General features: G+C 56.7%; 1 protein-coding gene across 3 annotated transcripts; it reads right to left on the bottom strand.

The window, feature by feature from the left end:
- Nucleotides 1-1,238: 1,238 nt before the first annotated feature.
- Nucleotides 1,239-23,002, bottom strand: NCS1 (neuronal calcium sensor 1). Of its 3 annotated transcripts, none has more exons than XM_055721083.1 (8): nt 22,602-22,998; nt 8,386-8,410; nt 6,421-6,559; nt 5,859-5,937; nt 5,636-5,724; nt 5,243-5,320; nt 4,734-4,850; nt 1,239-4,139 (listed from the first exon to the last, which is right to left on the bottom strand). In XM_055721083.1, exons 1-7 carry the CDS (start codon nt 22,663-22,665, stop codon nt 4,752-4,754), a joined length of 573 nt encoding a protein of 190 aa, XP_055577058.1. In that variant the 5' UTR covers nt 22,666-22,998; the 3' UTR covers nt 1,239-4,139; nt 4,734-4,751. The 3 variants fall into 3 exon arrangements, with proteins under 3 accessions (XP_055577058.1, XP_055577059.1, XP_055577060.1); XM_055721084.1 differs by having other exon boundaries at nt 1,239-4,039; XM_055721085.1 differs by lacking the exon at nt 4,734-4,850 and having other exon boundaries at nt 1,239-4,039; nt 22,602-23,002.
- Nucleotides 23,003-23,935: the final 933 nt, after the last annotated feature.

Here is a 23,935-nt window from a genome sequence, read left to right as displayed (position 1 = left end):
AGGTGTGCACTGACAGGTACCCAGTTCTGTGAGGCCAGCTGACATGCAGCCAGTACCAGGCACAAACAGGATCTGGGGTCCCCCATAAGCAAACACCCCCTGCCGTGAATGCAGTGAGGAGTACTCCCAGGGGCCACCCGGTCTCATTACAAAATGCAGCAATTAAAGGGCTGCTCTGGAGGAAAAACCTACTTAGCTTCTCTCTCTCAGGTTCTGGTTCGTGGCGTGATGAGAGGGTGAGGGGCATCTGCCCCCAGAGCCTTCTCCCATGTCCTTGCTCTCCAGGGAAAAGAGCTCAGCCCAGCCCCAGAGCTCAAGGAAAGATGGTTACAAAACAGCAACAGTCAGCGCACAAACAGAAAAATCAAAAGGAAGTATAGACACAGCATTTTAATGGGGCAACACTGGTGTGGACAGACTGGGGGGGTGGCGGGGGGGGTGCAGACACGCTGCAATTGCTGGGGCCAGACCCTCGCCTTTGCCTGGCTGTGCTTCAGGTCCCCCTCCCATTGCCAGTGCTGCAGCCAGCTTTATTTCAGCCAGGCATCAGGAACCCCAAGCATAAACGGAAACAAACCAGGTCTTGTCAGCTGTCTGCTTTTAATAATGAGCAGATGTAAAAAGAAGACCAAAATGAATTACTCACTGATGTAAATTCTGACACAGCAGTTCATGCACCACTCCCAGTGTTCTGCACATGCCTGACGTTCAGCGGGTCCTGCCAAACCCTCATGGTCACAGCTGCGAGCTGTATCCAGCACTCATGCTCCCCTGGGCACAGGCATCGAATCACTTTCTGGAGAGGGGATGGGTCACCCAGGCCATTTTACTGATGGGGAAACTGAGGCACAAGGTGGTTAAGGCCAACATTTCCAAGCGTGAGATGCTTCAAGCCTTATTTTCAGCGGTACAGAGAATCTGCAGATTCTGGTGATATTCAGGGGTTGGAGGCCCTTGGTGCTCCCCAAAGGCAAGCTATAAGCATCCAAGCCAGGGTCCCAAATCCACAGCCAAGGGGAAGTACTGGGGCCAAAATGATCTGCTCAGGGACACTCAGCATGCCAAGACCAGGGCAGGACAAACCCCATGCTGGGACCCACCACGGGTCTGGAGCCAGGACCTAGGACAAGAGCCAGCCCCAATCCTGCAGAAGGGGCCACTGCCCAGGAAAACTCATCATTGCCACCAAACCAACAGCCAGCACTGAGCTTTTGAACACAGACAAAAACCTTTTTGCCTTTTTTTTTTCTGATGTGCAAATATTTAATAAGGGGCAAGGGAGAATGAGGCATTGGGCTCCATTCCCTGTGCCCACCAGCGGCAGCGGCAGCAGGATGTTGCTGGCAGAAAGGGCAGCACTAGCCCAGTGGACGCTGAATTTTGGTATTTCTGGGGTCTGAAGCTCTTCTAAGCCAATGCTGGTCCCTCACCCCATCCACGACAAGGGGCTGCGCACACACTGCCCTTGCAGGGCTGCCTCCCCAGTGAGACATCAGCAAGCACTGATGGGGCTCAAAGCATGACAAGTCCTCCAGAAATTAAAAGCCTTTCAGGGGAAAGTGTCAGAGCAAATGAGGTTTGTCTTTTCCTGGGAATTATGTCAAATGTCACAGCATCCATCATTTATCAGTGGAGGCAATTATAGCAGTCACATTCATTGGGAACATCAATTGGCACTGGGAAGGGACTAATCTGGCAGATGAGAGTTAGAGAAGTTGGAGGCACTGCAAAGATCTACCCAAGAAAGTTGTGTTTTGACCACAAAGGCCATCAAGAAAAAGGAGTTTGCAAAGAAGGGAGCAAGGTGACACCACTCAGGAGCCCCCCACAATAAAACACAGGCACCCTTGGGGGCAAGAAACCACAGAAGAGGCAGAAATATTGCATGTGAATGTCAGGTTAGTCTCCTTGGGGATGGGGAAGGGTGGTTATTTTATGGGCATCAGAAAGTACCACCAACACATGGCCCCAAAACAGGGGAGCAGGGCTTGCACAGCAAAGGACAAGCACTGCTTGGCTGCAGACTCTGTCCCTGCCACACCAGGAGGATTCAGACCCCGTTGGGGCACCGTCTATGTCTCCTGCACTGTGGGACATCTGTGAGAACATCCTCCATGTCCAGATGTCACCTCCCACCACCATGGGGACAGTCCCCTGCCTGGGCTCCAGCCACAGGAGCTGCAGACAGTGGGGCAGAAAGATGCCACTACCACCACCCAGATCGGCGGTGGATGGGTGAGCCCCTGGGGGGGTGGGAGAGCCACATTGGTGCTGCTGGGCCAGGAACAAACCATGATGGAGCAGGAGGGGTTTGTACCCTGGCTGGCTTCAAGGGTCCCACAGACATCCTGCACTTTGCTCCTGAGGAGATGCAAATCTCTCCTTCCCCAGGACAGAGGCCAAGGCAGATGGGAACGGAGCTGCAGCAGCATCCACGTAATGCTCATCCTTCGGTGGAGATGCCAACAGTGTCCTGCAGTGCTGCGGTGCAGCTGAGCCCTACTTGGGCACATCCCGGAGTGGCAGTTGGTGATGGAGAGGCCACAAAGGCAGCTCTTGTGCCTGGGTGGCTGTTTCCAAGCGCCACACTCAGGTGTCTCCAGGCGTGTTTCCCCAGCCCTACACCTCCCCCAGGGCAGGCACAAGTGGCTCCGTTTTGGGGCCATGCCCTTCGTTTACAGCAAAACCTCCCACGTCCTAAACAAGGAAGAAGGGGATAAGGAGACACTCCTAGTTGCATGTCTCCCAGGCTGGGACCCCCGAGGCAGGAGCTGCCACATTGCCCCAGCCGCGATGGTGGGCACGGAGCAAGCCATCCCCATGAGCATCCCTTCTGCTCCCCAAGCCCCACCGGCACATGGGCTAATTCACAGCCACCAACCTAGGGTGCAAACAGACCTTCCCACCATTTGCAAAACAGAAAATAATCAAGGAATCCCCTTGAAAGCAAAACCCAACTCTCAGCTCCACTAATACTTTTTCATGCAGTGAGAAAATTAAAAAAAAAAAAAAAGAGGAAATAGCAATATCCTGGTGGCCAGCAGTTTCCTTGCCCTGCCCAACTGAGGGATGATCTGGGCTCAGTCTGCTTGGAGCCTGAGCTGAGTGAGCCCTCGCTGAGCTTGCAAAGAGAAGGGTGAACAGAAAAATGCAGGGAACATGGGAACGGGAGGAGGAAAAGAAGCTACAGCATCCCCTTAAAACAGCAGCCAGCCCACAGAGCTCAGGATATGGGGGGTGAGAGGAGAGGGAGGAAGGCAGATTTTTGGCTTCATTGTTATTGCAGGCTCCCAGTGCCCCGCAATGGCGTATGAGCATGTAAACCTTACAGATCATCACCTAGGTGGTCAGACACACACATGAAAGACTAAACACAGCAACAACATTTACAACAAATAAATAAGGATATCAATCGTCGAGACAGGCATATTAAAAAAAGCCTCACTACTGTCTCACCACAAAAAAGAAATATATATATATATATATATATATATATAACCATATATATATATATCTCCCTAGTGAGCCGGGCTGGGCTGCCAGCAGCATCACAGGTGACGCCAGGATTGTGTTTCCAATTGCTGTCAGTGCCCCGGCTCCCCAGCTGCCCCACGCAGGCAGCACCCCGGGGTGCGCGGCCCCCCGGTACCTTTGGGTTCCATCTCCAGCTGGCCAGTTCTTAGGAGAGGACCATGCTGGTGCTGGCGCATCTGCAGTCCCATCCGAAAATGTAGGAAAGAGGGAGCATAGGAGGTGAGGAGGCCAGGGGGGCTCTGCCTTCAGTGATGCTCAACCTGTTCCCCCAACCCTGAAGTCTTGGGCATTTGCTGCTGCTCAGACTGGGGTCTGCTGTGGGGTATTTCTTCGAAAAAGCAGAAGTCGGCAAATGGCAGCGGCTGGTTCAGAGTGCAGAGAGGGGGAGTGAGCTCACATTTCAAGGGCATCCTTTGTTTGCAGAACAGAAAGGAAGGCCAAGAGGGACAGGTAAGCTTCACGCAGCAGTGGTCACATGGCACAGAGAGTGTCTTCCCCCAGGCATCTGCAGGAGCGGGTTGGGAGAAGGAAAATCAGGTGAGAAGGATGGGCAGAAAGCCCTGCAGCCATCTCGCGCAGCACTGGGGCAGCTGGAAGGGGCAAAGCTGGAAAGACAAAACAGATTCTGAACAGCACAAAACTCCAGCAGGGTTAAAAAAAAAACCACCCCCCATGGTTGGACACTGCTTGGACTGCAATGACACCTCTGCATGGCAAGGGTGCTCAGCACCCCTGGGATGCTGCAAACTACAGTGTCCCTGCCAACACCATGCCAAACCCTGGCAACTCCAGAGCGTAACATAGTAAGATATAATATAAATAAAACTTTGAATATAATCTCTTTCTGGGGCATTCCTGTGCTCCCAGCAAGCCAGCTCCCTCCCTGCCCCCTCTGCAGCCACACCTGCAGGTGAGAGCAAGAGTTGTGCCTCAGGCAAACGCCTGCCAGCTGGGAGGCTTGTACTGCATCCTTGGGAGCTGCAGTCTGAGGGTGCACTGCGGGATGCGGGGCACTGGGAGAAACCCATCGGTATGGGAGCAGCATCCCCCTGCAGCTGGATTTGAGGGGGAAGCCCATGGTTTGATGCTTCATCAGAGGAGAAACAGCCACCTGCCCCCAGGGAAGGTGGGAATGGGGAATGGCATCAGGTGGGTGGGAGACAGGCATCCCCAGACCCCCCCTCTCACACTGTGCTTACCACCGCTTGGCCCCAGGACTATACAAGTCCGTCATAGAGGGAGAGCGCCTGCACGATGGAGGGGTCAGCCTTGGAGCCTTCCTGAAACTCCTGCAGTGTCAGCTTCCCATCTGCATTCTGCAAAACACCCCTGTTGCACTGCGGCTTCACCCCCGGGAGGGAGAAGTCACTGAGCACCCTGAGACCAAGCACCCCAGTGCGCTGGCAGCACCCATGCCATCCTGTATAGATGCCCGCGTCCACCCCCACAGCCTCGGTTTCCCTGTCAAGCCATTCACACTGGCAGCCAGGGAGGAGTGCCGTGGAGAGTGCAATGCCACCTCAGGGACCTGAAATGGATACAGGGACTCTGGAGGGAGGCAGGGCTCTGCAGCAAGCTCAGCAGCAGTTGATACCTTCTCTTGGCAGGGGAAGGAGGCACTTGCAAGAGCCAAGATGTGGCAGGGGGGCCCACAACCGCCTCCTAAATCCCTTGGGCCCCAAGGGAAAAATCCCTCGAGCATCCTCACCTTGTCCATCATGGCAAAAATCCGATCCACCCTCTTCTCTGGTGTGTTCTCCTCCTCGGGAAGCTCCACTGTGTTTCCCTGCAGCAGCAGGATGGGACCTGGTCATGCACCCATCTGTGCCCTGCCTAGATGGTGTCCCTCGGTGAGGACACCCTCAACATCCCCAACATCAGGACAGGCACAAAGGGCTGGCACTGGCATCATAACCATCCTCAGCGGCCAGACCCAGACCCTGACCCAGCTGCAATGGCCACAGCCCCCCCACTGAAAAGCCTATGGGGGGAATCAGGGTGTTTCAGCATCCTCCCCACAGCCCCCCTGCCCACAGAGCTCCATCTCCAGCCCAGCAGGGACCCCCAGAGGCTGCTCAGCCCCACCCCCCCTGCTGCTTACCACCATCTGGTAAATCGCATCCACAATGTCCAGCATCTCGTTCCTAGTGATGTACCCATCGTTGTCCAAGTCGTACAGCTTAAATGCCCCTGCAAGCCAGAGCAACACCAAGGTGCTGAGGTCTGCAGCCCCCTCCCCACAGGACACACGTCCCAGCACCCCTGGGCCACCCCCAGCACCCTCGCAGGGCTGAGCCCACCAGCATCCCACAGGGAGCACTTACACCTCAGCTTCTCATCCAGTGTCCCCCGGGAGGTGACCGACAGCGCCTGGATGAACTCCGAAAACTCGATCCTCCCATCCTGGTGAGGAAAGGAGGGGGTGAGGGGGCCGCTGCCGCCCCCACCCTGCAAAGCCCCCCCTGCCCATGTGTGCCGTCTCAGGGGGCACATCCAAAAAGGCAATGAGGAGGGAGGAGTGATGCGCATTTATCTCCAGCATTGTGATCCAGCCACTGGTGCCAAGCCCGTCAGCAAACATCCTGATGGGAGTGACTGCGGAGCGTGGGGTGCACTGCACGGTAGGGCTTTTGTCAGCGGCACTGAAACATCGCGTTTCTCCTCTCTCGCTTGCCACTTCATTGCCTTTTCCCATGTGACTGTCATCGACTAGAAAGGGCACAGGGGCTCACCCGCTACTGCTGCACCACTCTAATTTCACGCCCCAGGAAGTGCTGCAATATTTTGCTTCTCTGGTGCCGCACAGCCGTGTACTGAACCTGTCCCACCATCACCACAGGCCCAGCCCGGACACCCCGGAACATAACCCCCAGCTCACAGACTTACTTTGTTCTCGTCGAAGACATTGAAAACAAAGGTGGCAAATTTGGTTGGGTCACCGAAAGGGAAGAACTGCTTATAGATCTTCTGAAAGCCAGCGGCATCGAGCTGCCCGCTGGGGCAGTCCTTGATAAAGCCCTTGTACCTGTGAAGGAAGGGCCAAGGATGGGCACCAGGTGGGTCTCCCTGCTGAATGCAGTCCCCCCAAGCCCTGGGACGCTGGGACAGGGCCCTCCCTGGTGCTGCAGTGGGCTGGAGCCAGGAAGGTCCCAGGGTGCTCCCTGAATTGCTCCCATCACCTACCCACAACCTCCCAGCCCTGCAGCATGAGGTCCCCGCGGGCACCGCAGCAAGGGTGGCAGCAAGGAGAGCCCGGGTAAGTAGTGAGTGGCACCGGTGACACCAAGCAGTGCCCACCACACTGCTCCAATCCTGTCATGAGCCCAGTAGTGGCAACCAAGCCACAGCCAGACTCCTGGACCCGGGAGGGAACAGGGACCCGTTGCCTAGCCAGAGGCACCCAAGAGGGTCTTTTAAACCTCCTTTAAAATAAAAAGGCCTCTGCCCAGAGTCACCTCCCACCTGCACGGCCATGCTGCAGGCAGAGGTGCCACAGCAAGTGATGCCTCGCTCAGCCCTGAAGCCATCACAGGGCCAGCAACAGAGTTTATATACATATATAGAGATATAAACATATCCCAGAAATTCAGATGCACACGGCTCCAAGCAAGAAGCTGCAAACAGAAAGCTTCACCCGAGGGCCAGAGCTTCCCTTCCCCTCCACTGCTGCGGCTTGGCCCCGCTACATCAGGTGCATCTGGCTGGCTCTCCGGCATGGAGACAGGCAGGAAAACTCCCCTCAAGTTGCTGCACCATCGCAGGGGAGGGACTCATGACAGACAGCAACCTCACAGGCAATTTGCAACCCGCCACTTGGCACGCACATGCTGCAGCCATGCCCTGCTAAAAACCAACAGCACAGAGGCCTGAAGCACCCCAGGCAGATGAGGCTCTGTGACAGCATTTTTCACACAACTCCAACTGAAAGCTGCTCAGATGAGCTGGGGGGCACAGCAGGGTTACTGTGTCTTCGGGGTGGCACAGCCCAGGGTGTCCCCCAAAACCCATCTGCAGTTAAACACCCCCAAAAGCCCTTGGTTCCAGCTCTGAGCTGGACCAGGATACTGAGTGCCACCCCGGAGGGTGCAGGGGAAGGGGCTCGCTGGCTCTGGGGGTGCGGCGACCACACAGTGTGCGTGAACATTATGCAATGCATTGCCCAGATCTGTCGGGCACCCACTGCAGCAGGCCAAGGGCTGGAGGAGGAGGGGAAGAGGGTGGCAAGGTGGGAAAATGGCCAGTGACATCTTTTTCATGCTGCTGCAGCTATGACTCATCAGGGTAGGGGAAGGATGAGAGAAAGAGACAAAGAAAGCAAACCTTGACTGGTGGGATAGGAAGATGAAAGGGACACAGTGGCTTTTTTAGGGTCATGTTTAGTGAGGTGGAAGGGATGAGGCAAGAGCGTGCTGCCAACAAGGCACCATGGCCCCAGCCCCTGCCAGCCTCTACTGACCCCACTGCAAAAGGGGGACACACTGGGACAGCACCGGCCTCCTGCAGCCAGGGCCATGGCCACCAGCTGAAAAATCCTCACATCCCTCCTACCCTTGGCCACCCACACAGGCAGGGAAGCGACGAGAGGGAGCACGTACCATCCCACATGGATGGCTAAGAGCAGCCAGAGCCAAGCCCACCGTGCACTGTGCACGAAGCCTGCAAGAAAACACCCTCTATTTTCTGGTATCCCCTCTAGAAGCTAACATCTACATCCCAAAACAGATGCACCCTCCTGCACCTCCTTGCTCTGCATGGCTGGTGGGGTTGCTGAGCACCGCTGGCTTTGGCCCCCTCGCCCGCCAGCCCCGCGCCCCGGCAGCTCACTGCCACGCCACCAAAATGGACACTCACCACTGCTGCACCTCCTTCTCCGTAACTGCAAGAGAAAACAGGAGAAAAGAGAAAAAGAAAAGAGAAAGGAATTTAGTGCTTTCCCAGTAATGGCTGCTGTTCTGCACTTCACCTATGTGACATCCCAGGGCTCGCCCCTCTATGCACTGCCAGGTGTTACCCGCATTAGGGTTAGGTTTCAAGGCCCAGCCTGGAGCAGCCCAGGGGGTTGATGGGGCCAGGGCTGCGGGTGCTTGGGTCCCTCTGGCCCCAAAACCAGGGAGCCCACCAAGATGTTTTGCTCCCTGCTAGGGCAGTGCAGTACCATTGCTGTGAGATGCTACAGACCATGCAGGGGTTGGGTTGGTTCATGCCTGGGGAGGATTCAGCCCTGCCCTCCCAGAGCCAAAACTTCCCTGGAAACATCTGCCAAAACAGCTGCCTGGAGGTGGCTTGGGGAAGGCACTTGCTTAGTCCCAACATTGATACACTGAACATGGGCATGGGCACAGGTACAGCCCTGGGGCTGCCATCCCCCCAGGTACCAGGTGCTGCCTCTGAACTCAACAGAGAAGCGTCATCAAACCCATCCCAGGGTCCTGGGAAGCTTTACTGGGCTCCAAAGAAATCCCAAAAACGTGACAAGCTAGAAAATGAGTGTTGCCAAGCCTGAGTGTCCCCAGCCTGGGGACAGCTGCTGAGATTGCAAATGTCCTCTGCAGAGGAAAAGCTCTGATGGAATGTGGGACACTGGGGAGCCTGATGGGGTGGGGGGCTGGCACCCATCCCGCTGCAGGAACGGTGCCTGACCAGCACGCCAGCAGGGAGCTCGCTGCCAGCAGGCAGGCATGGGGGGAATGGCTTCATTAGTCATTTCCTTTGCATCATGCATCGAAATAACAATAAAAAAGCAATAGCTCTGAAATGCCATGAGATATGAGGAGGAGTGGAGATGTGTCAACGTGCAAACAGCGGATAAAAATAGAGACCAAAGACACACCAACAAATGCCAATTACCTTGGATGGCAAAAAACCCAAAAGAAAGCAATTTTCCATCAGAAAGATGTACAACATGCCTGGCAGAAGGTGCAGATCACAGAAGGTGAGGGCTGGCAGGCAGCAGCTGTGGGGCAGCCGGGAGGGCACAGGCCAGCCGCTGGCCAGGTGCTGGCTCCTGCATCCCTGTGGCCAGGAATTGCTGCACCCGAGGCTGTCCACATGCATATGGGCGCTTCCCTCTATCCAGGCTTAGCGACCGCTGGGGGGACAGAGCCTGCAAACTCCCCCAGAAAGGGCTCGGTACAGAGAAGCCTCACACCTCACCTACCCAGGGAGCTGGCAAAGTGCTGCGGCAGCTGTGCCAGAAGCACAGGGACCAGCCATGCTGGGAGGGCAGCAGCACCCACTGTACAACCATGGGGAGTCTGGATGGCAGCACCCCGGGAGAGAGGAGGCAGGTGTGGAGATGCTCTGCACCTGGGCTGAAGGACACTAAGGGCTTCAGCTGTGCCACAGGAAGGATTTGGAGGGTTGTTTTGGCAGGGCTGTCTGGCAGAAGAGCAGACAGGGAGGACAGAGGTGTCCTGGCAGGAGGGAACCAGGAAGGACACTGCATCCAGCAGCTGAGCTGAGCCAGGCACAAACAACAGTCAAACAACAGTCACGCCAGTCCTGAAGCATTCCCCACCCCCCAAAAAAAAAGGGTTTCACGTAAGCATCCTTCCAAAAGAGAGATGCTGAGTGATGTCTCCAACAGAAACAGGCTTCCCTGCACACATTGCCCCCAAGCATCCAGACACCAGCCACAAGCCGCACCCTGAGGATTCCCCGGGGATGCCCCATCCACCAGCGCTGCAGCCCCAGTCACCCTCAGATGCCGAAGAAGGTGGGTGGGAGGAGGAGGGATAGTAGCAGGACTTCGGCCAGCCCTTGGGACAGGTGAAAGGGGCAACAGCAGCAGCCTGGGGCTGCAGTCGGGGCTTGGCTCAGCCCCTCCAGGCAGATCACCTTCTACTCGCTCTCTTGTTTGGCTGCGTTTCCGCAACGTGCTATTTCAGGCCCAGGAGCTGCCTTTCAACTCCACCAGGAAACAATTAAGGAATCTGTGCTTTTTTTAGTACAGGAGAGATGCCAGTAATGACATGCTCGGGCTGGGGTGGGAGGGGAAGGATGGAGCTGTCTCCCCTCGTGCCCACAGGAGGGATGCGTGATGCTCCCAGGAGAGTTTTTTCCAACAGAGGGGCACATTCAGGTGCCAGCCTGAAAACCGGCACTGGGCTCCTGAGGTGGGATTTGTTAATATGCATCCCTGGAAACGGGGCCAAGCAAAGCCCCATCCCTCCACCAGCACATTGGCACCGGTGCCCTTCCTCCTGCCCCAGGCATGAGGCAGGCACAAAGCTGTGGGGTTTGCCCTGGGGTGGGAATGGGGCCCAATCTTCCAGCCCTCAGAAAACCACCCATGTCTGGGTGCATCCCTCCACTGCCACCAAATCTTCCCTCTCCCCGGGGCAGAGTGTTCCAGCTGCAGGGAATCACTACGGCCCCAAGCCCAGCACGGTTGCAGCCGGGCAAGCCGGGGCTGAGTGGGCACCTGCCTCCCCATATCTGCAGTTATGGATCCAAGACAGAAGATGACTTAACACCTGCCACTTCCCAGCTGCTATGACCTTGCTGGGTGTTGACACTCCCAAGCAGCAGTGATTAGGGATGCTAACGACCATCGTGTGTCATCTGTGTCTGTGTCCCGTCCATGTCCGTTCCCATCCCCCGAAGCAGGGACCCACAGCCATGGAAGCCTTGGGGACATGCCACTCTCCCAGCTGACTGAGCCACCTGTCCTGGGGCTGGGGACAGGGCACGCATGCAGGGGCCAGGCTGTCCCTCTGCTCTCCCCAATCCAACCTCTGCAGCTTCCCAGTCCGCAGAGCCCAGCCAAGCTCACAGAAAATACCTGTGCAGTGGCAGTTGCTGCATTTCCCTCCTCTGGCATCGATAATGGTGTGATGCTGAGTCAATGCAAATCAATTTGCAGCGACATAAACCTCAGCCAGGTTTGACCCAAAGTGCACAAGAACACAGGGGTGACCCACAGCAGCTCTGTTGCGATATCCCACCCGAGCAGGGCCAGCTCTCCCACTGTGCCCCTGCTGAGCCAGGGCTGTGACTGGGCTCAGCTGCCATGCCACGCTCCCCAGGGACCACCATTCCTACAGCCACTATGGGGACAGATATAAATGGCACATGTAGCAGCTTGTTAGTGGATGCAGTATGCCCCAGGATCCTTGGGGATGAAAGGTGCTAAATAAAGGCAGCGTATTAGCATTTGCTATGAACTGCAGTACTGTAAGAGGCAGCACTAAGCTGGGAGCCCTGGCTACGTGCTGCAGACACCCTCTTGTATGTACACCACCACATGGCAGCTTATGCCAGCAGCATCTTTGTTTCCACTGCTCTTAACAAAGTGCAGGGAAACGCCAGCGGCAGGGCTTGCACCACAGGCAGGAGCAGGCAGCAGGGGCAGTCACCCCAGAGCAGCACGGTAGCTGCCTGCATGGCCAAGCTTCAGTCATGGGCCCTTGCTGCCCCGTCGCAGTGCTGGTTGGTCCATCTCCATTCCAGTCTCAGCTTGGAGGAGGGTTGTGGCCACACATCTCACACAGCACAGAGGGGCAGAGACTGCAGACAGGGCTACACTGCAAGCAGCCCCCAGCCCCCTCCTGCCAGCAACCTGTACCCAAAAAACCCCAAACCTCTACCCCCACCCTTCCATCAATCCCCAATGGCACAGGCAAGGACTGACAGCTCCATCACCACCCGCCCTTTGTGTGCCCCCTCTCCTCCCACCATCCAGCTGCCACTGCAGCAAGAAACAGATCTGGTTAAGCAGAGCTCAAGCCCATTAATTTGCGTTTGCCAGGCACTGAGGAGAGGAGGGACCAGGGACTGCAAATGCCCATCCACTGCCCTGCCCGTGGGGGGAGCTCGTTGCTCGCTGGACCGTGGCAGGGCATGGCGACAGTAAGGAGTGTCAGAGAGGCGGCTGGATTGGGGACTTCTGGCCATGGTGGGGTGCAAGACATGACATGCTGCTCCAGCTGCACAGAGCTTCTTTCGTGCTGCCATACCATCCCACAACCATCCCCTGCCCTGTCTGAACAAGGGCAGGGGTTTAGCCACAGCTGCAGGGCTGGATCCTCAGCAGGAACACACACACTCAGCCTGGCCCCATGTGCCACGGCCATGGCACAGGTGTGTCCTTAAGTGAGCTTGGGCTCCCAAAGGCTCAGCAAGCACTGTCCCCACGCAGCGGCCAGCGGGGAGTCTCCACTGAGCCCCACACATACCCCCTCACTCCAGCAGCACCTTGATCCCACAGGGCCGTGGGCACTGCCACTTCATCAGGGAAGCCGGGGTTAATTATTTCCAGGCACAAAGTGGCTCCCCTGCCACTGCCAGGTGGGCATGCCAGCTCTGCCAGGTCAAGGGCCCTGTTGCCAACCCATGGGCCGCTGGTCCGGCATCACTCTCAGAGGCATTTATTTCCCCCAGGGACTTGCTGCAGCTCCTTCCAGGGGTCCCTGCAGGCCCCTGGACATCCCGGTCTGGGGGAAGCTGGCACATGACCCTGTACTCCAGCTCCTGCCTGGGTCTGAGGCTGCCTGAACTTGCTGTGGGTGCTCAGTGCAGTGCCCAGATGAGGACAAACTGGGCACCCATACATGTGCAGAGCGGGTGCTCCCACGTGAGCAAAAAGAGTGCTCAGGTGTGCATTAATGGGGCACTTATGCACGCACTAACTGGGCACCCATGTCTGAGCTAGATGGGCATTCATGTAAAAATAAATTGGGTGATCATGCATGGACTAATTGGGCACTCATGCATAAAATATTTGGATGCTTCTAGGTGAACTAATCAGGTGCTCATGCATGAACTACCTGGGTGCTCCGGCACGAATGAAAGGGGCACTTGTGCATGAACCAGCTGGGTGCTCATGCATAAATGTTCTGGACACTCACGAATTTATCAGACACTCATGCATGGACTAACAGAGCACTCACGCATAAATTCCGTGGGCACTCCTGGGTGAATTGGGCACTCATGTAAATTACTGTAATTAGTAGGTAACACACTTGTGCATGTACTAATTGGGCACTCAGGTGTGAATGGCTCAGGTGCTCATGCACAAATTAAGTAGACAATCAGGCACCAGCTGACTGGAGGCACTTGCACCAATTAATTGGGCACCCATGCATCAACTAACAGGACACTCATGCACGGATCAGTGTGCAGTACAGCACAAATTAATTGGGTACCCATGCATAAAGGAACCGGGTGCCCATGTAAATTAATTGTGTGCTCGTGTGTGTATTAATTGGATATTCATGTGTGAACTTACTGGATGCTGATGCAGAAGTGACTGGGGTGCTCATGCATGAGCTAACCAGTCCCTCACGCATAAAATACCACAATGCTCCAGGGTGAACCCCACACACACCCTGCAATTAATGCCTAACACACCACCCCTCACCACTGCAAAACACATCCTTAAGAACTGTCTGAACGTAGAGCTGTTAGAAAGTCTACCTTCAACATCATCACAACGTTAACATTTCACCAGTTACGACCTCCCCCCTCCCTGCCCACCAAGCAGGTGACAGGGCTCCACAGCATGTGCATGTGCTCCTTGCCCCTGGGACCCAGATTCAGGGTCAGCATCGCAGCCTGAACAAACACCGACCACAGAATAGCCCTTGGTCTCCACACAGTGACCACTGGGCTCAGTAAGGCAGTCTGAAAGGATACTTGGTGCAGACTTCACACCTTGCTCCTGTGAACACCGCCCTAAGGAGGTCCCATTAGTCAGCACAAACGGACCCACCACCAGCACCAGCCCCTGGCCCCGCAGAGTGATTACCGGGCTAACTGCATCATAACCTGAGCAATCATTACCAATTTCAGGCCTTATACCTACAGAACACATAGCCAAGCGCATGGCAGCAGCTCAAGCTGTTGGAGGTACTGATGAGTGCAGCAGCTGTGGGGCTTCATCCAGCCCCCAAATGGGCACTGGGCAGCACCTGCTTGGTGCACAAGAGGCATCTCTCTGCAGGGAGAAGCAGGGTGCCCCGTGGGCAGGCCCTACCATGCACCAGGGCAGTCTGGGACAATCTGGGTGGCTTTATACAGGCTGGGAAGGGGAAAAGTATTGGCTGGTCGCTTGGGGATGGCTAGAGTGTGGACACAAGACTCCTCCACCAATGCACTCCCCTGGCTCCAGCACCAAACCCCCAGCATGGAGCACAGCACCCACAGGAGCCGCACTGCGGTGAGGGGAAGGGGTGCCACAGTCTCAGTCCTCCCCTGGGACTGTCCATCACCCCACCTTGGGACACCCCAGAGCTCACCCCATTTGATGATGGTAACTTTTAAGATGCGTCAGCACTTTGGAAATTTGGGTTGTTTGGCTCTGACACCTCAGTCCCATTAAAATTCAGGTTTAACTAAATAACCAATGTCCTGGTCAAACATTACAGAGCACACCGTCCTCCTGCCCTCTGTCAGGGCTGTCCCAGCTCTGGGGCTACCAGACTGCCCCGGGGCTGAGGTCTGCTCCTGCTGCCAGCCCACACAGGGCTAGCTTTGGGGAAGCAGACCCCAGCAAAACCTGGCTGCAGCATGGAGGTCACCCCCCATGGAAACAACCGTGGCAAGAACCTGCCTGATGACATTTTCTTTTGCTCCTGGAGATGACCAGCAGCAGCTTGCCTGAACCACTGTGTCTCCGTCTCCACATACCATCTCTCCAGCCCCACGTACCCCAGCCGTGTCGCCCATGCGCTGGGGGTGTTCCCATGCAGGTACTCACCTGTGTAACATCCCATCGCAAAGGGATGTCGGAGCAGCCTCAGCGCGCAGGCACCAACACAGCCAGAGCTGCCTACCTGTCTGCACAGGACATCCCCAGCCCAGCTCACCCATCTCCCCATGCACTTGCCCAGTTTGGCTTCTCCCCATCGAACACAGATGTCACCAGCACCACAGCAGGTCCGGAAGCCTCCGAGATGTTCAAAGCACAAGCCCAACAGTGTTACTGGTGTCATTTGTTACTACTGAGATACAAAGCAATATGCAGAGAGAGCTGCATGTGCGTTTGGCACTCTTCTCGATGGCGGTTGCTCATCTGCCTTGCTCCCAGACTGGATAAACAGGTCTATGAGCAGCTCTGTTCTCATCTCCCGCAGGGCTGGTACCAACAGGAAAGCCAATATGCAGTTAAAATCCTTTTTAGACTTTATTAAATATTTAAGGGCCCAACATTAGGCTTTGGAAATTGGGTTCAGGGAAAAAGCAGCAGTTGCTCATTGCAGCGAAGGCAGTAGAGGAAGGGCAAAGGACAGTGCCTTCATTTGGAAATTAATGAATCAGACTGAAACACAGCTGCAGCAGGAGCTGGTGGCTGTGGTAGGTCTATCCCAGGCTGGATTTAATCCCAGCTTCTCCACAAGCCAACGCAGCCAGGAGCAGGGATGGAGCCATGGCTGGGCAGGGGGCAGCTGTGTCCTGCCCTCTGCTCAATTGCCGCCTTGGTTATGGGGATTTCAGCATAGCCTGGTGCTCCAAGGTGCTGTCCCCAATCTGCGGAGCAACTCCTGCCCCCAGCAGAGAGAACTCCCCTCTGGAGTGAGCGCAGGCAGGGGAAGGGAAGTCTCTCCAACTTGGCCATCAAACCCAGGAGCCAAGGGGGAGCTGAGGAGGGCTCTGCAGGGCAAAGCCTCGCTGGCAGTGGGGCCACCACCTCCATCCCCCTCCCTGTCTTGCCTGCAGGGACCATGCTGCGCCCAGGGGTGTAGAAGTGAAGGGTGCTGGAGGTGCAGAACACCTGCTCCTCTGTGGGGGGTAACAGAGACACCCAGGGCATCTCCACAGGGTCCAGCCATCAGTCAGGAGACACTGGAGAAGCACAGGTGGACAAAGCACAGGCAGCCCTCCTTCCTTGTAGAGACCAAAAACATGCCTTGAAGGGAGAACAACGTGCAGGAGGTACAAGAAGCTAGCCCTGTGCCAGCACCACTGGGCTTGGGAACACACAGCAGTGGTGGTGATGGGAGCACTGCACCCCAGGATGAGGGCAGGGATGCAGGGCACAGACCCTGGCTCCCTTTCCCATCCAGCTCCCTAGAAGACCTAGAGGACAAGGAGGGGTGGGTGGAACAAAGTGACCCCACAAATGCCACCCCAATAACTGACTGCATCTGTGGGCTCCTACCTGAAGCAGCCACTTCCTTTGATGCCTTCAGAGCTTCTTGTTTCACAACCTTAATAACAGTGGCAGCAGCAAAGGTCAGGAGAGTGGTTAAGCGGATCTATTAACATGTCAGGGGATAAATGAAATGTAATTCTTCTGATGTGTGAGCAGCACTACAGTGGTGCAAGCACGGCCGGCAGGAACGGCTGCTCTGCTCTGCTGCAGAGGGAGCCAAGAGGGCCCCTCAGTCACCTCTTCCCCTTCCCACCCAGGCACTGCAAGCACCTCCCAGGGACTGCAGGGACACCCCAAAACTTACTTCGCTTGCACGTACCTGCGGAGCTCCAGGTCCACATGTACATGGGATGCCTATTCATAAGATCCACTAGGAGCAGGCTGGGGTCTCCTTGGGGAAGGGGCTGGAGATACCTCCAGAGTGCCACAGCCCTCCAGAGGCAGCACATGAGGTCCCCACCAAGCTCACAGTGAACCTGCACTGCAGCTGCCATCTTCACAGCTCTGGATTACACACGGCTGCAGTAAAAACAGGTACTGAACAACAGCCAGGCACTGGGCATCCCTCTGGCGTGTCGTGCCCATTGCTCTCCTTTGGAGTTCCCTGGCTGGCACAGGATGGCAGACCTGCTCTGCTCCCCTGTCCCCAGCACACCTCCAGGGTGCTTGGGCAGGTGCTCTCCTCCTCCCCCTAGAACTTCCCTTTTGGGCTCCTGCAAACGCTGTGATGCGCTGAGAGCACTCGAAGCAGGCAGGCATGCTCGCCAGCTCAACCAGCCAGCAGCAGCCCAGCCTCAGCTTTACACACTGGGCGCATGCCCACCTCAGCATCCCAGTGCCCTTCTCCCAGGAGCAGGCTGCATGGGCTAAGATTCTGCCATCTGCTCTCTGCCCACGGCTGTGCAGGCAGCCCCAAAACAGGTGCTTACAGGGCCAAGTGCAGCCAAGGGGTGCAGGACCGACGCTGCAGGGGTGACCGCAGGCAGCCACCAGACACAGGCAAGGAGCTGCCTTTCAGCCTGGCTTCAGGGCTCCACGCTTTAAGCATTTCACTCAGCATTTGCCACCGAGGGATAACGGGTGCGTAACCACCTGGCCAGTTTGCCCTGCTTTCTGCCAGATGAGCAACAGGAGGTATTTCAACACGAACCAACCTGGCAGAGAAACCCAGCACCCAGGGCCAAACATTTCAGAGGCTAAAAATAAAGCGACAGTGGGAAGCTACTGAGGTCCCTCCTCTGCTCCGTCTGCCCCTCTGCTCCTGCCCACCACCCTGGATGGTGCATTCCCCCAGCACCGGGGCAGCATGATGGAGCAAAGCCCCAAGCCAGTTCCCTCAGCAAGGAAAAGAGCCATTTTCCTGGCTGAAAATGGCTGCAGTCGGAGAATTACCTTTCCCACAGAATTCAGTCCACCACGACGTACCCCTGTAACCATAAATCAATATGTTTGTAGTTTGCTCTTAAACTAATGCCCACTAATTCAACGCATTACTGTCCAGCAACAGAGCCGATTTTGCGGCTTATTGTAAAAGAGCAGAAAATGATGATGCCAGAGTGAGTTTAAATTCCACAAAATAGATCACAGTGGGTGGGACGTGGTTCTTGGGAAAAGAGTGTTCTTCCTCTCCTTGCGCCCACTCTGCAGCCCAGGCCTCCCAGCGCCGTAGGCGTCATTTTGGCACCCTTGCCGCAGTTCCTATGCCTTCACCAGAGCCTGGCTGCAGTCTCCAGAGCACAGGGACTGTCATCGTGACCCCATGCCTGGTCCCAGCAGTGATGCTGCTGCATCTACATGGCTCCGAATGCACTGGATTGCACGGCTACCGCAGCTAGTGTTAAAAAAAATACAGTTACTAGTACTGGACACAGGCAATAGCTACAAAAAGCAAACCCTGAAACCCACCCCCCCTCAAAATGACTAAGTAAAACAGCTAATATGTGCTCTTATGAAAAAATTCATGGTGTTTTTAAGCACGTTTCGTGATTTTAAGGGTTGCCAGTGCAGTGGCTGGCCTGGCCTGGGAGCACTGCTGCAAGTAGGAATACTCAGCACTGCATTTCTCTCCCAGTTTCTCTGCCAGGAATCCACACCAAGCCATTCACATCCACCACACATGTTCTGCACCCACAAATGCACACGTGCACTTTACACAACTTCAGGCAGGCTGCAGGGAGCAGCAACGCCTCAGGACCTTCATAAACATCCAGCGTAGCAGAACCTTTTGACTGCAGCCCCGCAAAGCTCTTTAAGCACAATCCATGAGCTGCAAGCACCCAGCCCAAGTTAAGTCCAGGCTTAAATCCCCACCAAAGAGGGGCTGGCAGGCACGATCCAGGGAGGACAGTGGTTCCTTCGAGTCTTGGGCGTTACTGCCTCCTGGGACAAAACACACACTCGGCCAAAACTGTGTCTCTGAGCTGCCTCAACAAGGCATCAGGAAGATTAATAAATTAATGATTATAAAGCACTTCAAGAGCATTTGGATGAAAGGCTCTATGGAAGTACAAAGAATTACACAATTTATTATTCATTATTATTACTCAGCATTGCCTTCTCCCACACGCTCCTATATGGCACCAGCCTGGCCCATGAGGAAGGTTAAATCCTAGCCCCACAGCTGGGCTCTCCCCACCAGCATCACTCCAGTGCCTGGCAGGCAGGCGAGATTGGCACTGCCGGATATTCCTGGGCACTCCGATGCCCAGAGATGCTGAAAGGCACACAGTGATGGGTCACCAGAACAACAGGACTTGGGCAGCTGGCACTTCGAAGAAGCCCTCGGATCTCCTGTGCCTTGAGGTGTCCAAGTGCCACTAAAATCTGGCCCCTGGAACCATAAGTTGGGAGTGGAGTGGGGAGGGAAGCCAAGATACAAGTTTTCCAGGCTCCTGCCCTTCCGTGTCTGGTTCCCAGCAGGGCCCGGGACAACCTGCTCTGAATACCCACAGTAAAATAATTCTTGCATCTCATGGAGGCCACTGGCGGCAACCCAGCAGCATCCTCGGCACGATCACCATGCCTGTGGCTGCTCTGGTACATGAGCAGGCCCATGCTCCTCTCCCAACTGCTCCCACCACCTGCTTTGCCCCAAGACTGCTGCGACTGATGCACGGCCAGAGAAATGCCCCAAATCAGAGATGGAGAGAACAGAGGGGACAGTGGCTGGGGCATGCAATAAGCCACCAGGCACTGGAAGAGCACTGAGGGGACATGGCAAAGGCTGCGGATCCTCTGTGTCCCATGGATGAGAAAGATCTACAGAAGAGCTGTGTGGGGCAGGGAGAGTGGGTGATGTCTCCTCATGCCTCTGACACTGCAGAACCAAGAAGGGGCTTCGGTTATTTGCTTCGTTTCATGTGGAAATGGCACAAACATAAAATGATGCAATGGAAGGAAACCCCACTGTGGGAGAAACCCTTCATGTACCACAGGCAGCTACCGGCTCCTGGAGACACCTGCCCAGATGTGCTGTAACAGCAGCAGAAACAGCACCATGCACAAGGCAGGGCCAGCGCACACTCAGTAACACAGCAGCCAGCATGCAGGAAGGGCACCACGTGCTAGCGATGCTCTTAGAAGGATGGTCACTGCTAGTCCCCCAGAAAGGTGCCAAAATACCACAGTGCTGTGAAGTAAAGCCTTTCCCAGGCAGACCTTGAGAAATTCTTGAGCATGCCATGGATTTATGGGTACGACTTATCCCCTGCTCACACTGGTCTGCCAGCTGTGGCACAGGGGTCTGGATCAGTCCCTTCCACTGTACTCAGTGCAACCCTGCACTCCTACCTGCACCTCCTCTGCCTAGATTCCCCAAAATGCAGAAGGAAATCAATAGCTTTCCAATCTCCCAGGTTCTGAAGATAAATCATCTGAAGATAAATCAGCTCTCAGACATGCCTGGGAGGGCCCTGTGAAGTGCTTTGCCAGACAAGGGAACGCGTGCTTGCCTTGACAGCTGCAGAAACACTCAACAAAAGTAATTAATCCCGGAGACGAGAGGTGGAACAAGCAGAGCTCAACAAACAAGAGCCTGGTATTAGCAACAGCTCTCCCTGGCGAGCATTGCCCTGCTGGCTGCATGCTGCTGGGGCACGTCAGGATGCTGCACCAGGCTCCAGCCATGCAAAGGGCCACATGATGCCCTATGGCACGGCTGCCCAGGCACTGTTGCTTCACCTGCACAGGTACATGGATGAGTCTGCTGCACTTTGAAAAAGAGGCAGTGAGAGGCCCGGAGTGGGCAGGCTGGGAGCTCATTGAGGGAGCTATCAGAGGACCAGAGTCCATTTTGGAGGCGCTGTGGTAGGAAGGGGAGGGTGCCCAAGAAAGAGGCGCAGAAAGTTGGGAATAAAGCGATTCAAAGGGCAATGACCCTCTTCTGGCCTTATCCAGCAAAAGCCACCCCTGTGCCCACAGGTCATGGTTTCACCAGCGCAGTGTTTATTTGGCATCAGCTACTGGTAAGACACAGGGCATCACTGCCCATGTGTCTCACTGTAAGCTTCACCGGGGTCAGCACCTTCCTCATGCAGAGAAGCCACCCCAGGAGTGCAAAAAGCCCAGCACACGGGAGATCACCAGCAGAAGAGGCTGTACCAGGGCCAGCTCTTCCCCTCCCTCTCCATCACAGATGGGATCATCACAGTGGCTGCATTGGAGTGGGCGACTGCAGCATGGCAATAACCATACCTGGCCCAGCGCGGCTGCACCCACCGTGGGTCACAACTGCAGTAAGGACACCAAAATCCAGGACTCAACCCCAGCTGGGGTCAGTGCCCAGCTGGCACTGCCATGTTCTCACTGCTTCTTCTCCCCAAGCCACTTCGAGGAAGCCCAGCCAGGGTACTACAACCTCTCCTACCACCTACTCACGGTTTAGCTGTTGCAGACATGCCCCCCACAACTGCCCTTCTTCCGCCTGCTCCTGGTTGTGCTGCGACGAGAGCGCAACCTTACATGCAGGGTTGTGCAATGCACCAGCATTGCCTCTTCTCCATATGGGAGAACTTGCTGCATCCTACCTAATCTATTGCCTTTTTGGGTAAGCACTGCTGTGGGACTGCAGCAATGACAGCGGGGAGAGCTCGCAGGTCTGCTGCATGGTAGGGGAGCATCTCCAACCTGCAAGCGGAGAGGGAAACTTGAAACATGGAAGCCTTTGTTTCCTTTGTGCAACCTTCAGGGAAAACAAAACCCTGATTTTGCTAAAACTGGATGGGCTCAGGCACCAGCCACATTAATAAAATTACAGTAGAGGTTCAGATGGGAAAACCACTCACTTAGAAAATCAGGTTATTAAACTGATACTGAGATACTCGTAGAAAAACACTGAACTCTCTGGCATTGGGCTCCTGTCTCCACTTCAGAGCATAATAACAAAGAGAAACCCTCCACCTAACGCATCCAAACTCTGGAAGCCAACCAGGCAGTTTGGGTCGCCGTTGAGGGAGCAGCCGCCTGGCCCCGGGGAAGTGGGGAGGGGAGGACGAGACACCACGGCCGTCCCCCGGCACCGGCCTGGCAGCACAACCCCGGCGCCGAGGAAGGATGCCCCGCGCTGGGGCAGGGGGATCAGCAAAGGAAGATGCATCGCACCGGGTGGGCGCAGGATGCGGCCCTTGTCCCGCGGTTACCGGAGGCTTAGGAGCAGGCCACGGAGAATCGCTTTCACAAGAGAGCAGAGCGTTTCCCTGGCTCCCTACCGTTGCCTCTGCGGCCTCACGGGGTAGCTTGTTTTTTATCCTCCCGGGCTCATCTCCGAATTCTCGCAACAAAGCCCGGCCGAGCCCGCGCCTGCCCTGGGGAGCGGCACCGGAGGGAGCCCAGCCCGCCGCTGCCCCGGCAGGGCCGAGCAGGGGCAGGAGGCCGGGGCCGGCATCGCGCCTCCGTGCCGGTGGGGAAGCCCCGCGCCCCCCAGAGCGCCCCCGCCGCCCGCCCCAGCCCCCGCGCCTCGCCGGGCCCGCTCACTCACAGTACGTTTTCCTGGTCAGCTCCTCCACGACTTCAGGCTTCAACTTGCTGTTGGATTTCCCCATGGTGGCCGGCAGCGCGCGCAGCGCCGGCTCGCCCAGCTCCCGGCCTCACTGCGGGGGCATTGAGGGACGGGGTGGGGGGGCCGCGGCGCCTCGCTGGCAGCGCCCGGCCGGGCTACATGCCGCGGCGAGGCCGGGGCGGGGGCGGCTTCGCGGCCGGGGCCGGGGCGAGGAGGGGGCGGCTTTGCGGCCGGGGCCGGGCCGCGGAGCCGAGCGGCGCTACAGGGCCGCCCTCCCCGCCCGCGCGTGACCCTGGTTACCGCACCCTCCCCCCTCCGCTGCCAGGCGCGGAGCGGCCGCGGCCGCGCTTCGGGGCGGGGGGGCGCTGCGGAGGGGCGCTGCGGAGGGGCGGCGCGCTCCGCCCCGCCTGTGGGCCCGGCCTGGGCGGGGAGGGGAGGGGGGGGGGGGACTGGCGCGGCCCCGCCGCCCCCAATCGCGAAGGCCCCGGCAGGGAGGGGGGGTCGGCCGGCTTCGCCCGGCCCCCGCCACGGAGACGCACCCACCACCCCCTCCCGGAGCTGCTCTGCAGGGATCCACGGGGAAAGCCCGGAGCAAAATGCGGGAGGCGACAACGCTCAGCTGGGGTCCCGCCGAGGCCGCCCCTCGGTGGAGGTCGGGGAGGGCTGACGGGCGGTGGGAGGACGGGGCGAGGGGAGCTCGCAGCCGGCAGCAGGGCTGCGCTTAGGGCCTGAGGGGCGGGGATGACCTTGGTGGGACACCAACACCTCCAGCTCCCGGCTGCCCCCAGCCAAGGGCAGGCCTGTGCCGCGCACGGCAGGACCCTCTCCACTCTCTGCAACGTGCATCTAGAGACCCCTAGATTGAGAAGCTCAATCCCTTCAAAAACCCACGGATTCAACCTACAGCAGGTTTGCGGCACAGCCAGGAAATCATGCAAGTGCTAAAATCGGCGGCACTTGGCTCTTTTCCACCTCAACACCGTGCAGGGCTTTATGCCTCTATAAAAGCTCTCTAGATATGTGTGCACACATTCATTAGCTGTACTGATGTGCATGATGGTTTTCTTCCTGCTTATGTTGCAACAGAGGCCGGCTGGAGCTGCCCAGGCACGCCTGGACTTCCGTGGCAGCAGCCAAGCAGGGAAAAAAACTGGGCTTGCATACAGTGAAACAGGCTGCAAAGCACCCAACACAAGCACGCACACTGGCTACTTGCGAAGCAAAAGAGCACAGCTGATACAATGCTGTTCTCTGCACCTTGTTGGGTTTTTTTTTTTGGGGGGGGGGGGTGGGGGTTGTGTGGGGGTTTTTTG

Source organism: Falco cherrug, chromosome 9, assembly GCF_023634085.1.
Source record: "Falco cherrug isolate bFalChe1 chromosome 9, bFalChe1.pri, whole genome shotgun sequence".
Lineage (NCBI taxonomy): Eukaryota > Metazoa > Chordata > Aves > Falconiformes > Falconidae > Falco > Falco cherrug.
Note: the sequence above shows the minus strand (reverse complement) of the source record. Positions and strands in the feature narration are given on the sequence as shown.

Excerpts from the sequence above, each read along its gene's own strand:
- NCS1 (XM_055721083.1), bottom strand. The coding sequence starts at position 22,665 with ATGGGGAAATCCAACAGCAAGTTGAAGCCTGAAGTCGTGGAGGAGCTG. Across the intron at positions 6,560-8,385 it reads GAGAAGGAGGTGCAGCAGTG|GTACAAGGGCTTTATCAAGG; the intron begins GTGAGTGTCCAT and ends CTTCCTTCACAG. Across the intron at positions 5,321-5,635 it reads ATGCGATTTACCAGATGGTG|GGAAACACAGTGGAGCTTCC; the intron begins GTAAGCAGCAGG and ends CTGCTGCTGCAG.